General features: G+C 48.4%; 1 protein-coding gene across 1 annotated transcript; it reads right to left on the minus strand.

Moving 5' to 3' along the window:
- Window positions 1-7,726: 7,726 nt before the first annotated feature.
- On the minus strand, window positions 7,727-13,386 carry slc35f1 (solute carrier family 35 member F1). The gene is made up of 8 exons (XM_079339626.1): window positions 13,142-13,386; window positions 11,359-11,534; window positions 10,130-10,257; window positions 9,871-10,030; window positions 9,635-9,791; window positions 9,493-9,545; window positions 9,230-9,384; window positions 7,727-8,336 (listed from the first exon to the last, which is right to left on the minus strand). The coding sequence occupies exons 1-8, from the start codon at window positions 13,234-13,236 to the stop codon at window positions 8,103-8,105; spliced, it is 1,158 nt and encodes a 385-aa protein (XP_079195752.1). The 5' UTR covers window positions 13,237-13,386; the 3' UTR covers window positions 7,727-8,102.
- Between the last annotated feature and the right edge of the window lie 743 nt (window positions 13,387-14,129).

The raw sequence follows: 14,129 nt of genomic DNA on the forward strand, positions 1-14,129 counted from the left end.
CTGTTTAGCTGCAGACGTTACAGCCTGTTTACCTGCTGCAGACGTTGCAGCCTGTTTACCTGCTGCAGACGTTACAGTCTGTTTACCTGCTGCAGACGTTACAGCCTGTTTACCTGCTGCAGACGTTACAGCCTGTTTACCTGCTGCAGACGTTACAGTCTGTTTACCTGCTGCAGACGTTACAGCCTGTTTACCTGCTGCAGACGTTACAGCCTGTTTACCTGCTGCAGACGTTACAGCCTGTTTACCTGCTGCAGACGTTACAGCCTGTTTACCTGCTGCAGACGTTACAGTCTGTTTACCTGCTGCAGACTTTACAGTCTGTTTACCTGCTGCAGACGTTACAGACTGTTTACCTGCTGCAGACGTTACAGACTGTTTACCTGCTGCAGATGTTCCGACTGTTTCTTATTCTTATTTTCTTTTTTTTATGAACAGTACCGGCAGAACAAACAAGGTCCACAAAAAACCTAAACAAAACAGGATATGAAATGAAATAACAGGTATAGTATTTCTTTACATGAATGATGACGTTCAGGATTGATTCTCCTGTTCAGGTGTAACCCTGCCGCTTGACCATTAGAAGCTGAGTTTGGTCCCGCCCCCTTCTCCCCTCATGGATCGGTGTCATAGATGATGGTGTATGGAAGATTTCAGTCACTACAGTCTACACACAGTCTGTATCACAGTGAACACAACACCTTTATTTAATGACCCTCTGCTGTTAACCTGCTGCAGACGTTACAGTCTGTTTACCTGCTGCAGACGTTACAGTCTGTTAACCTGCTGCAGACGTTACAGTCTGTTTACCTGCTGCAGACGTTACAGCCTGTTTACCTGCTGCAGACGTTACAGTCTGTTTACCTGCTGCAGACGTTACAGGCTGTTTACCTGCTGCAGACGTTACAGTCTGTTTACCTGCTGCAGACGTTACAGCCTGTTTACCTGCTGCAGACGTTACAGCCTGTTTACCTGCTGCAGACGTTACAGCCTGTTTACCTGCTGCAGGCGTTACAGCCTGTCTACCTGCTGCAGACGTTACAGCCTGTTTACCTGCTGCAGACGTTACAGCCTGTTTACTGCTTACCTGCTGCAGGCGTTACAGTCTGTTTACCTGCTGCAGACGTTACAGCCTGTTTACCTGCTGCAGACGTTACAGTCTGTTTACCTGCTGCAGACGTTACAGCCTGTTTACCTGCTGCAGACGTTACAGTCTGTTTACCTGCTGCAGACGTTACAGCCTGTTTACCTGCTGCAGACGTTACAGCCTGTTTACCTGCAGACGTTACAGCCTGTTTACCTGCTGCAGACGTTACAGCCTGTTTACCTGCTGCAGACGTTACAGCCTGTTTACCTGCTGCAGACGTTACAGTCTGTTTACCTGCTGCAGACGTTACAGTCTGTTTACCTGCTGCAGACGTTACAGCCTGTTTACCTGCTGCAGACGTTACAGCCTGTTTACTGTTTACCTGCTGCAGACGTTACAGTCTGTTTACCTGCTGCAGACTTTACAGCCTGTTTACCTGCTGCAGACTTTACAGCCTGTTTACCTGCTGCAGACGTTACAGCCTGTTTACCTGCTGCAGACTTTACAGCCTGTTTACCTGCTGCAGACGTTACAGCCTGTTTAGCTGCAGACGTTACAGCCTGTTTACCTGCTGCAGACGTTACAGCCTGTTTACCTGCTGCAGACGTTACAGTCTGTTTACCTGCTGCAGACGTTACAGCCAGTTTACCTGCTGCAGACGTTACAGTCTGTTTACCTGCTGCAGACGTTACAGCCTGTTTACCTGCTGCAGACGTTACAGCCTGTTTACCTGCTGCAGACGTTACAGCCTGTTTACCTGCTGCAGACGTTACAGCCTGTTTACCTGCTGCAGACTTTACAGCCTGTTTACCTGCTGCAGACGTTACAGCCTGTTTAGCTGCAGACGTTACAGCCTGTTTACCTGCTGCAGACGTTACAGCCTGTTTACCTGCTGTAGACGTTACAGTCTGTTTACCTGCTGCAGACGTTACAGCCTGTTTACCTGCTGCAGACGTTACAGCCTGTTTACCTGCTGCAGACGTTACAGTCTGTTTACCTGCTGCAGACGTTACAGCCTGTTTACCTGCTGCAGACGTTACAGCCTGTTTACCTGCTGCAGACGTTACAGCCTGTTTACCTGCTGCAGATGTTACAGCCTGTTTACCTGCTGCAGACGTTACAGCCTGTTTACTGTTTACCTGCTGCAGACGTTACAGTCTGTTTACCTGCTGCAGACTTCACAGCCTGTTTACCTGCTGCAGACGTTACAGCCTGTTTACCTGCTGCAGACGTTACAGCCTGTTTACCTGCTGCAGACGTTACAGCCTGTTTACTGTTTACCTGCTGCAGACGTTACAGTCTGTTTACCTGCTGCAGACTTTACAGCCTGTTTACCTGCTGCAGACTTTACAGCCTGTTTACCTGCTGCAGACGTTACAGCCTGTTTACCTGCTGCAGACGTTACAGCCTGTTTACCTGCTGCAGACGTTACAGTCTGTTTACCTGCTGCAGACGTTACAGCCTGTTTACCTGCTGCAGACGTTACAGACTGTTTACCTGCTGCAGACGTTACAGACTGTTTACCTGCTGCAGATGTTCCGACTGTTTCTTATTCTTATTTTCTTTTTTTTATGAACAGTACCGGCAGAACAAACAAGGTCCACAAAAAACCTAAACAAAACAGGATATGAAATGAAATAACAGGTATAGTATTTCTTTACATGAATGATGACGTTCAGGATTGATTCTCCTGTTCAGGTGTAACCCTGCCGCTTGACCATTAGAAGCTGAGTTTGGTCCCGCCCCCTTCTCCCCTCATGGATCGGTGTCATAGATGATGGTGTATGGAAGATTTCAGTCACTACAGTCTACACACAGTCTGTATCACAGTGAACACAACACCTTTATTTAATGACCCTCTGCTGTTAACCTGCTGCAGACGTTACAGTCTGTTTACCTGCTGCAGACGTTACAGTCTGTTAACCTGCTGCAGACGTTACAGTCTGTTTACCTGCTGCAGACGTTACAGCCTGTTTACCTGCTGCAGACGTTACAGTCTGTTTACCTGCTGCAGACGTTACAGGCTGTTTACCTGCTGCAGACGTTACAGTCTGTTTACCTGCTGCAGACGTTACAGCCTGTTTACCTGCTGCAGACGTTACAGCCTGTTTACCTGCTGCAGACGTTACAGCCTGTTTACCTGCTGCAGGCGTTACAGCCTGTCTACCTGCTGCAGACGTTACAGCCTGTTTACCTGCTGCAGACGTTACAGCCTGTTTACTGTTTACCTGCTGCAGGCGTTACAGTCTGTTTACCTGCTGCAGACGTTACAGCCTGTTTACCTGCTGCAGACGTTACAGTCTGTTTACCTGCTGCAGACGTTACAGCCTGTTTACCTGCTGCAGACGTTACAGCCTGTTTACCTGCTGCAGACGTTACAGCCTGTTTACCTGCTGCAGACGTTACAGCCTGTTTACTGTTTACCTGCTGCAGACGTTACAGTCTGTTTACCTGCTGCAGACTTTACAGCCTGTTTACCTGCTGCAGACTTTACAGCCTGTTTACCTGCTGCAGACGTTACAGCCTGTTTACCTGCTGCAGACGTTACAGCCTGTTTACCTGCTGCAGACGTTACAGTCTGTTTACCTGCTGCAGACGTTACAGCCTGTTTACCTGCTGCAGACGTTACAGCCTGTTTACCTGCTGCAGACGTTACAGCCTGTTTACCTGCTGCAGACGTTACAGCCTGTTTACCTGCTGCAGACGTTACAGTCTGTTTACCTGCTGCAGACTTTACAGTCTGTTTACCTGCTGCAGACGTTACAGACTGTTTACCTGCTGCAGACGTTACAGACTGTTTACCTGCTGCAGATGTTCCGACTGTTTCTTATTCTTATTTTCTTTTTTTTATGAACAGTACCGGCAGAACAAACAAGGTCCACAAAAAACCTAAACAAAACAGGATATGAAATGAAATAACAGGTATAGTATTTATTTACATGAATGATGACGTTCAGGATTAATTCTCCTGTTCAGGTGTAACCCTGCCGCTTGACCATTAGAAGCTGAGTTTGGTCCCGCCCCCTTCTCCCCTCATGGATCGGTGTCATAGATGATGGTGTATGGAAGATTTCAGTCACTACAGTCTACACACAGTCTGTATCACAGTGAACACAACACCTTTATTTAATGACCCTCTGCTGTTAACCTGCTGCAGACGTTACAGTCTGTTTACCTGCTGCAGACGTTACAGTCTGTTAACCTGCTGCAGACGTTACAGTCTGTTTACCTGCTGCAGACGTTACAGCCTGTTTACCTGCTGCAGACGTTACAGTCTGTTTACCTGCTGCAGACGTTACAGGCTGTTTACCTGCTGCAGACGTTACAGTCTGTTTACCTGCTGCAGACGTTACAGCCTGTTTACCTGCTGCAGACGTTACAGCCTGTTTACCTGCTGCAGACGTTACAGCCTGTTTACCTGCTGCAGGCGTTACAGCCTGTCTACCTGCTGCAGACGTTACAGCCTGTTTACCTGCTGCAGACGTTACAGCCTGTTTACTGTTTACCTGCTGCAGGCGTTACAGTCTGTTTACCTGCTGCAGACGTTACAGCCTGTTTACCTGCTGCAGACGTTACAGTCTGTTTACCTGCTGCAGACGTTACAGCCTGTTTACCTGCTGCAGACGTTACAGCCTGTTTACCTGCTGCAGACGTTACAGCCTGTTTACCTGCTGCAGACGTTACAGCCTGTTTACCTGCTGCAGACGTTACAGCCTGTTTACCTGCTGCAGACGTTACAGCCTGTTTACCTGCTGCAGACGTTACAGTCTGTTTACCTGCTGCAGACGTTACAGCCTGTTTACCTGCTGCAGACGTTACAGTCTGTTTACCTGCTGCAGACGTTACAGCCTGTTTACCTGCTGCAGACGTTACAGCCTGTTTACCTGCAGACGTTACAGCCTGTTTACCTGCTGCAGACGTTACAGCCTGTTTACCTGCTGCAGACGTTACAGCCTGTTTACCTGCTGCAGACGTTACAGTCTGTTTACCTGCTGCAGACGTTACAGTCTGTTTACCTGCTGCAGACGTTACAGCCTGTTTACCTGCTGCAGACGTTACAGCCTGTTTACTGTTTACCTGCTGCAGACGTTGCAGTCTGTTTACCTGCTGCAGACTTTACAGCCTGTTTACCTGCTGCAGACGTTACAGCCTGTTTACCTGCTGCAGACTTTACAGCCTGTTTACCTGCTGCAGACGTTACAGCCTGTTTAGCTGCAGACGTTACAGCCTGTTTACCTGCTGCAGACGTTACAGCCTGTTTACCTGCTGCAGACGTTACAGTCTGTTTACCTGCTGCAGACGTTACAGCCTGTTTACCTGCTGCAGACGTTACAGTCTGTTTACCTGCTGCAGACGTTACAGCCTGTTTACCTGCTGCAGACGTTACAGCCTGTTTACCTGCTGCAGACGTTACAGCCTGTTTACCTGCTGCAGACGTTACAGCCTGTTTACCTGCTGCAGATGTTACAGCCTGTTTACCTGCTGCAGACGTTACAGCCTGTTTACCTGCTGCAGACTTTACAGCCTGTTTACCTGCTGCAGACGTTACAGCCTGTTTACCTGCTGCAGACGTTACAGTCTGTTTACCTGCTGCAGACGTTACAGCCTGTTTACCTGCTGCAGACGTTACAGCCTGTTTACCTGCTGCAGACGTTACAGCCTGTTTACCTGCTGCAGACGTTACAGCCTGTTTACCTGCTGCAGATGTTACAGCCTGTTTACCTGCTGCAGACGTTACAGCCTGTTTACCTGCTGCAGACTTTACAGCCTGTTTACCTGCTGCAGACGTTACAGCCTGTTTAGCTGCAGACGTTACAGCCTGTTTACCTGCTGCAGACATTACAGCCTGTTTACCTGCTGCAGATGTTACAGTCTGTTTACCTGCAGCAGACGTTACAGCCTGTTTACCTGCTGCAGACGTTACAGCCTGTTTACCTGCTGCAGACGTTACAGCCTGTTTACCTGCTGCAGACGTTACAGCCTGTTTACCTGCTGCAGACGTTACAGTCTGTTTACCTGCTGCAGACGTTACAGTCTGTTTACCTGCTGCAGACGTTACAGCCTGTTTACCTGCTGCAGACGTTACAGCCTGTTTACTGTTTACCTGCTGCAGACGTTGCAGTCTGTTTACCTGCTGCAGACTTTACAGCCTGTTTACCTGCTGCAGACTTTACAGCCTGTTTACCTGCTGCAGACGTTACAGCCTGTTTACCTGCTGCAGACTTTACAGCCTGTTTACCTGCTGCAGACGTTACAGCCTGTTTAGCTGCAGACGTTACAGCCTGTTTACCTGCTGCAGACGTTACAGCCTGTTTACCTGCTGCAGACGTTACAGTCTGTTTACCTGCTGCAGACGTTACAGCCTGTTTACCTGCTGCAGACGTTACAGTCTGTTTACCTGCTGCAGACGTTACAGCCTGTTTACCTGCTGCAGACGTTACAGCCTGTTTACCTGCTGCAGACGTTACAGCCTGTTTACCTGCTGCAGACGTTACAGCCTGTTTACCTGCTGCAGATGTTACAGCCTGTTTACCTGCTGCAGACGTTACAGCCTGTTTACCTGCTGCAGACTTTACAGCCTGTTTACCTGCTGCAGACGTTACAGCCTGTTTACCTGCTGCAGACGTTACAGTCTGTTTACCTGCTGCAGACGTTACAGCCTGTTTACCTGCTGCAGACGTTACAGCCTGTTTACCTGCTGCAGACGTTACAGCCTGTTTACCTGCTGCAGATGTTACAGCCTGTTTACCTGCTGCAGACGTTACAGCCTGTTTACCTGCTGCAGACTTTACAGCCTGTTTACCTGCTGCAGACGTTACAGCCTGTTTAGCTGCAGACGTTACAGCCTGTTTACCTGCTGCAGACATTACAGCCTGTTTACCTGCTGCAGATGTTACAGTCTGTTTACCTGCAGCAGACGTTACAGCCTGTTTACCTGCTGCAGACGTTACAGCCTGTTTACCTGCTGCAGACGTTACAGTCTGTTTACCTGCTGCAGACGTTACAGCCTGTTTACCTGCTGCAGACGTTACAGCCTGTTTACCTGCTGCAGACGTTACAGCCTGTTTACTGTTTACCTGCTGCAGACGTTACAGTCTGTTTACCTGCTGCAGACTTTACAGCCTGTTTACCTGCTGCAGACGTTACAGCCTGTTTACCTGCTGCAGACGTTACAGCCTGTTTACCTGCTGCAGACGTTACAGCCTGTTTACTGTTTACCTGCTGCAGACGTTACAGTCTGTTTACCTGCTGCAGACTTTACAGCCTGTTTACCTGCTGCAGACTTTACAGCCTGTTTACCTGCTGCAGACGTTACAGCCTGTTTACCTGCTGCAGACGTTACAGCCTGTTTACAGCCTGTTTACCTGCTGCAGACGTTACAGCCTGTTTACCTGCTGCAGACGTTACAGTCTGTTTACCTGCTGCAGACTTTACAGTCTGTTTACCTGCTGCAGACTTTACAGTCTGTTTACCTGCTGCAGACGTTACAGACTGTTTACCTGCTGCAGACGTTACAGACTGTTTACCTGCTGCAGATGTTCCGACTGTTTCTTATTCTTATTTTCTTTTTTTTATGAACAGTACCGGCAGAACAAACAAGGTCCACAAAAAACCTAAACAAAACAGGATATGAAATAAAATAACAGGTATAGTATTTATTTACATGAATGATGACGTTCAGGATTGATTCTCCTGTTCAGGTGTAACCCTGCCGCTTGACCATTAGAAGCTGAGTTTGGTCCCGCCCCCTTCTCCCCTCATGGATTGGTGTCATAGATGATGGTGTATGGAAGATTTCAGTCACTACAGTCTACACACAGTCTGTATCACAGTGAACACAACACCTTTATTTAATGACCCTCTGCTTGTTCAGTGTTCAGGTCATCCAGGTACATCAGTCTGTCTTCACTGAGAAGGTGAAGTCTCCGCCCCCTTCAAAATATCATCCAATCAGCTGCAGCGATGCAGTAAGCTCTGTGTCTCTATATAGACAGACGAACTCCCCTTCCATTCTTCAGCCCATCCTCACAGGCAGCTCGTCCCCCAGCTCAGGGCCGAGGCTAGTGTAGGTGACCGAGGGCTCGGGGGCCCCAGGACTGAGAGGGGGCCGCTCTGGGGCCAGCTGACCTCCTGTGTTCCTGAACTGCTTGTAGACTCTGGGGTCCTGGGCCACAAAGGTGGAGGAGGAGGAGTAAAGGAGCAGACCCAGGATGATGATAAAGAACGATAGCAGGTAGAGGGCGGAGAACTGAAACATAAACACACACACACATAGTCCAAGTCTACAGTTGAAAGGTGGTCTGTCTACAACAGGCAGTGACCACAAACTGTTTCAATTCCCAGACCGTCCACCGTGGTAAAGGTGCATCAGACCTCATTAGATCCCATATTAATAATCATGTTTACAGCCTGATCATGTCTTTAACACTGTACAGGAGGTATGTTTTAATAACGTGTCTGTTTTGATTAAGGCTAAAGGTGTTTGCAACTCAGTCAATTTTTTCATTTAAATCGAGACACGTTAATAAGGAAATTAGATCCTATGTTGTGTCAATCATTTTTGCAAAACTAGCTCTATCTGGTAGCGCTCCCTCTCTCTAACTGGTAGCGCTCCCTCTCTCTAACTGGTAGCGCTCCCTCTCTCTAGCTAGTAGCGCTCCCTCTCTCTAACTGGTAGCGCTCCCTCTCTCTATCTGGTAGCGCTCCCTCTCTCTAACTGGTAGCGCTCCCTCTCTCTAACTGTTAGCGCTCCCTCTCTCTAACTGGTAGCTCTCCCTCTCTCTAGCTAGTAGCGCTCCCTCTCTCTAACTGGTACCACTCCCTCTCTCCAGCTAGTAGCGCTCCCTCTCTCTAGCTAGTAGCGCTCCCTCTCTCTAACTGGTAGCACTCCCTCTCTCTAGCTAGTAGCGCTCCCTCTCTCTAACTGGTAGCGCTCCCTCTCTCTAACTGGTAGTGCTCCCTCTCTCCAGCTGGTAGCGCTCCCTCTCTCCAGCTAGTTGCGCTATCCCTTTCTAGCTGGTAGCGCTCCCTCTCTAGCAGGTAATGCCACCAAATGCTGAACTTTGAAAACCTGTTTTGGTACTACCTTTAAACTCATTTAGTGGCGTACCCTTGTATTTCAAAGAGTTTTAGTGGAGCTACCTTGTAGTGAAAGAGGAAGAGTCCACAGAAGAGGCTGTACAGGTCCGCAGTGAGCAGAGACAGGTTCACTGAGGCAGCGCTGGTCCTTTTTATCACCACGGGCATGAAGCTGTACAGACTGAACATGAAGGCACTGAAGCCCACGTACAACAGACCTACACACACACACACACACACACACACACACACACACACACACACGTACAGGCAGCATTGTGTTTATATGACTAATGGTTAAGAGGTTATTTTACCTGCGTGCTCACCTATCTGCCAATCCCAAGACACCTTCAGCAGCTCCTTGTGCTCCATGCTAGCCCTGAAACATTGACACTCTTAAACTGTACGAAATTACAGAAAATAATATGAACGTTCTTTCATCACTGTAACTAAGACAATCAGACTCACAGCTGGATGCCGCTGAAGAAGGATCCAAACAGTCCCATCATGCCCAAGAACTCGACACGGCTCAGGTTCTTCACGATGAACTCCTCACACACGTTGGAGATCCCATACAGCGTCGCTCCTCCCAGAACCAACAGATCCCCAAACAGCTTCTGTTCTCCTGCAGACCAGGACCGACAGGGAGGATGAAGAGGACAGGAGCACGACACAGACCCAAACACACACACACCAAAACTCACCAAGACCCTGCTGTTGACCCAGCAAGACGTCAGCGCCAACCATGCAGCCGACCCCCAGCAGACACAGCCCCGCCCCCAGGAAGTGAACTGCCTTATACCTGACCAACAGGAAGAACCAGGACAGCAGCAGCACCACGGGGATCACGAAGCAGTCCAACAGCTGAGAGGAGAGACGAGAGACGGGTAAAGAGAAAGGACAGACAGGTACAGAGAGGAGAGACAGACACACACACACACACACACACACACACACACTGACCTGCACACTGGACAGGGTTGTGTACTGGTAAGCTTTAAGGACAAGATAGTTAGCCTCAATGTCGATCAGACCCAGAATCATGTACTTCCACCAGCGCTGTTTCAGAATGGCCAGCAGGTTTCCCTCACCTAGGTACACACAGACACACACATAAACACACACACACACTCTGTTCAACCATTTGAATTGGTCTTCACAGTGCGATTGGTTCTCTTCTGCCTCCTGGTTTCATCTCTTCTACATCGCAGACTAAACCATCCGAGCAAGGCATCAGAAGTAGCCAACGACAGGCCACCAGGGGGCAGTGTCTCAAAACACACAACTATACAAGAGCACCAACATCTGACTCATGCTCTTTGTCTGCAGGTAAACAGACTGTAACGTCTGCAGCAGGTAAACAGTAAACAGGCTGTAACGTCTGCAGCAGGTAAACAGACTGTAACGTCTGCAGCAGGTAAACAGGCTGTAACGTCTGCAGCAGGTAAACAGTAAACAGACTGTAACGTCTGCAGCAGGTAAACAGACTGTAACGTCTGCAGCAGGTAAACAGGCTGTAACGTCTGCAGCAGGTAAACAGGCTGTAACGTCTGCAGCAGGTAAACAGGCTGTAACGTCTGCAGCAGGTAAACAGTAAACAGGCTGTAACGTCTGCAGCAGGTAAACAGACTGTAACGTCTGCAGCAGGTAAACAGGCTGTAACGTCTGCAGCAGGTAAACAGACTGTAACGTCTGCAGCAGGTAAACAGTAAACAGGCTGTAACGTCTGCAGCAGGTAAACAGACTGTAACGTCTGCAGCAGGTAAACAGGCTGTAACGTCTGCAGCAGGTAAACAGACTGTAACGTCTGCAGCAGGTAAACAGACTGTAACGTCTGCAGCAGGTAAACAGGCTGTAACGTCTGCAGCAGGTAAACAGGCTGTAACGTCTGCAGCAGGTAAACAGTAAACAGGCTGTAACGTCTGCAGCAGGTAAACAGACTGTAACGTCTGCAGCAGGTAAACAGGCTGTAACGTCTGCAGCAGGTAAACAGGCTGTAACGTCTGCAGCAGGTAAACAGTAAACAGGCTGTAACGTCTGCAGCAGGTAAACAGTAAACAGACTGTAACGTCTGCAGCAGGTAAACAGGCTGTAACGTCCACAGCAGGTAAACATGCTCATTTGTTTTTTTTTGAAGGGGAGCATTCGATCAAGACGTCTAACTTTCACAAGAAATACAATCATCAGGTTACCTTGGCGGACAGCCAGTGTGGTGGTGTAAACCAGGAACAGCAGGATGTAGTTGAGGAAGCTCTGGAACACAGGTGTGTTAGCGTGAAAGTCATCAGCCAGGTATTTACTGGTCAGCCCAATGGCACAGATGAGCAGGGACAGAACCTGACCCAGAGCCAGCGTCACCAGCAGCTCCCTGAACACCAACACCACATAAACATACCACACACATCAATGTCAGAAACATAGTCCAAATAACAAACAGGATCACTGCAGGAGCAGGATGCAGCAAGGAAAGGGATGAGGGACACTGACCCAGCTATGTTATCAATCTGAGGCATCGGAACTGTCACACTTTATGAAACTTTATTAAACCTGCTTCCTATGTCTACACATTAAAAACGTTTTTTTCATCACCAAACATGTCAACTTTAAATGGCCGATGTTTCTGTGCATCTTAAGCAATTGTTTACTCACTGCTTTTCTGTGTTTTAGTCACTGACTGAAGATCCTTTTTTTCTTCAAACTTTTGTACCAGGGTTTCTTTAAAGTATGGTTGTATCAAATGTATATGGATTTAAATAAGGCGGGATCGTCTGATTAGTTATTGTCATTAGATGAGATAAACTGTATGGCTTAGTTTTCATTTTATGAACAATGCGTGTTGTCCATAATTAGAGGTGTAGCTCACCTGATTGACAGGTGGGCACGATGTCACTGTTTTTGAAGAGGCTTAAAACCTGTTGTTAGGTTGACTAAAAGTTAAAGTGAGACAGTATTTCCAGCATGGTGGCGCTGCTGTAACAGATGGGTGATGTCACTCAGGCTTCAGTTTAATGGTATCACAACAGACATCCCCTTTCTACGTTATTTGAATCTAAACATGAACTTAATCACCATATTTATTTTCACAATCAGAAGTGACTCTATATGGACAAGAGGGCGGAGCTAAAGTGGAGCGCCTTCTTCCAAATATGGTCACTTCCTCAGACGAATCTTTCTTTTAGAAAACATGAACCCAGACAGAGTTACATTTGGTACAACCAAACTAATGCGACATTTTCAGGTAACCATGGCGACAACCTGTCAGTCACAGATAGCCCCGCCTCTAACACGTCTCCGTTACTCTTGTCTTTAAGAACATGTTTACTGAGAGAATAAATCATCTGACGGGTAGACGTTTAAACAATCAGACACGGTCTTTGAGACTACATCATCTTCTTTAACTCAGACAGTCAGAGGTTCATGGCTGCAGTAATATCATATTCTACGATGAGCCACAGAGTGCAGCTCAATAGGTCCATATTTTACAAATACCATCAAGAGGCGAAAAAAAACCCCATTACAACAGATAACTGTGGTAAATGTGGACATCATGAAGTCTGATATTCTGTCTGCAAGATTTATTAAAGGTTCTATTTACAAATACATCAGTGTGTGTGTGTGTGAGATCCTCCATCATCTCATACAGGTATGAGCTGATGGAGGATCGCACAGACAGCAGCCATTGTTCAGTCTGTAAACCTGCACACAGGAATGCTGCTCAACACACACGCAGGCACGCACACACACACTTACACACACACACACACACACACACACACACACACACACACACACACACACACACACACACATCTGTTGCACGTCATGCCTCGCGCAGCGCTGTGAACATGTTACAGGTTGTGAGGAACAAAGCAGCTGCAGAGCGGAGCCGCTGCTGCCGCGTGTGCTGAATGTAATCCATCATCATCATCATCATCATCATCATCATCATCATCATTATGATCACCTTCCTCCTACCTGCTGAGGAGCCTGCGGAGCCGCTGCAGGAGGCTCGGCGCGGGTCTTCCCGCTCCTCTGGGAGCGCTCTCAACTGTGGAGACCACCGAGATCATCCTCCGAGCGGTCAGAGCATCCCGGAGACAACCGAGAGGAGAAGAGATCGTGCTGGTCTGTGTGGAACAGCTCACACGCACACAAACACACTCCTCCTCTGATTAGACCCCGGGATCCATAGTCTGCTGCTCCTGCTTTAACATGTAGAGACTCATGTGACCACCAGGGGGCTTACGTTCATCCAGACGCTTCATATTATGAAGACGTAATGGATCATATGATCACGATCACATGATATTAATATTATGCCATTTTGATTAGTGTCTAATAAGTTTGTTTTTTTATTTCCATCAGAGTGAAGAATAAACATCCAGCAGCTCAGCAGGAAGACTCTTCATTACTTTAGAGTCGGCTTTCTAAATCCTGCTGCAGACCCAGGACACTGTCTGCATCCTGCTGCAGACACAGGACACTGTCTGCATCCTGCTGCAGACACAGGACGCTGTCTGCATCCTGCTGCAGACACAGGACACTGTCTGCATCCTGCTGCAGACACATGGAGCCTGTCTGCATCCTGCTGCAGACACATGGAGCCTGTCTGCATCCTGCTGCAGACACAGGACACTGTCTGCATCCTGCTGCAGACACAGGACACTGTCTGCATCCTGCTGCAGACACATGGAGCCTGTCTGCATCCTGCTGCAGACACAGGACGCTGTCTGCATCCTGCTGCAGACACAGGACACTGTCTGCATCCTGCTGCAGACACATGGAGCCTGTCTGCATCCTGCTGCAGACACAGGACGCTGTCTGCATCCTGCTGCAGACACAGGACGCTGTCTGCATCCTGCTGCAGACACAGGACGCTGTCTGCATCCTGCTGCAGACACATGGAGCCTGTCTGCATCCTGCTGCAGACACAGGACGCTGTCTGCATCCTGCTGCAGACACA

Source organism: Symphodus melops, assembly GCF_947650265.1.
Source record: "Symphodus melops genome assembly, chromosome: 1".
NCBI lineage: Eukaryota > Metazoa > Chordata > Actinopteri > Labriformes > Labridae > Symphodus > Symphodus melops.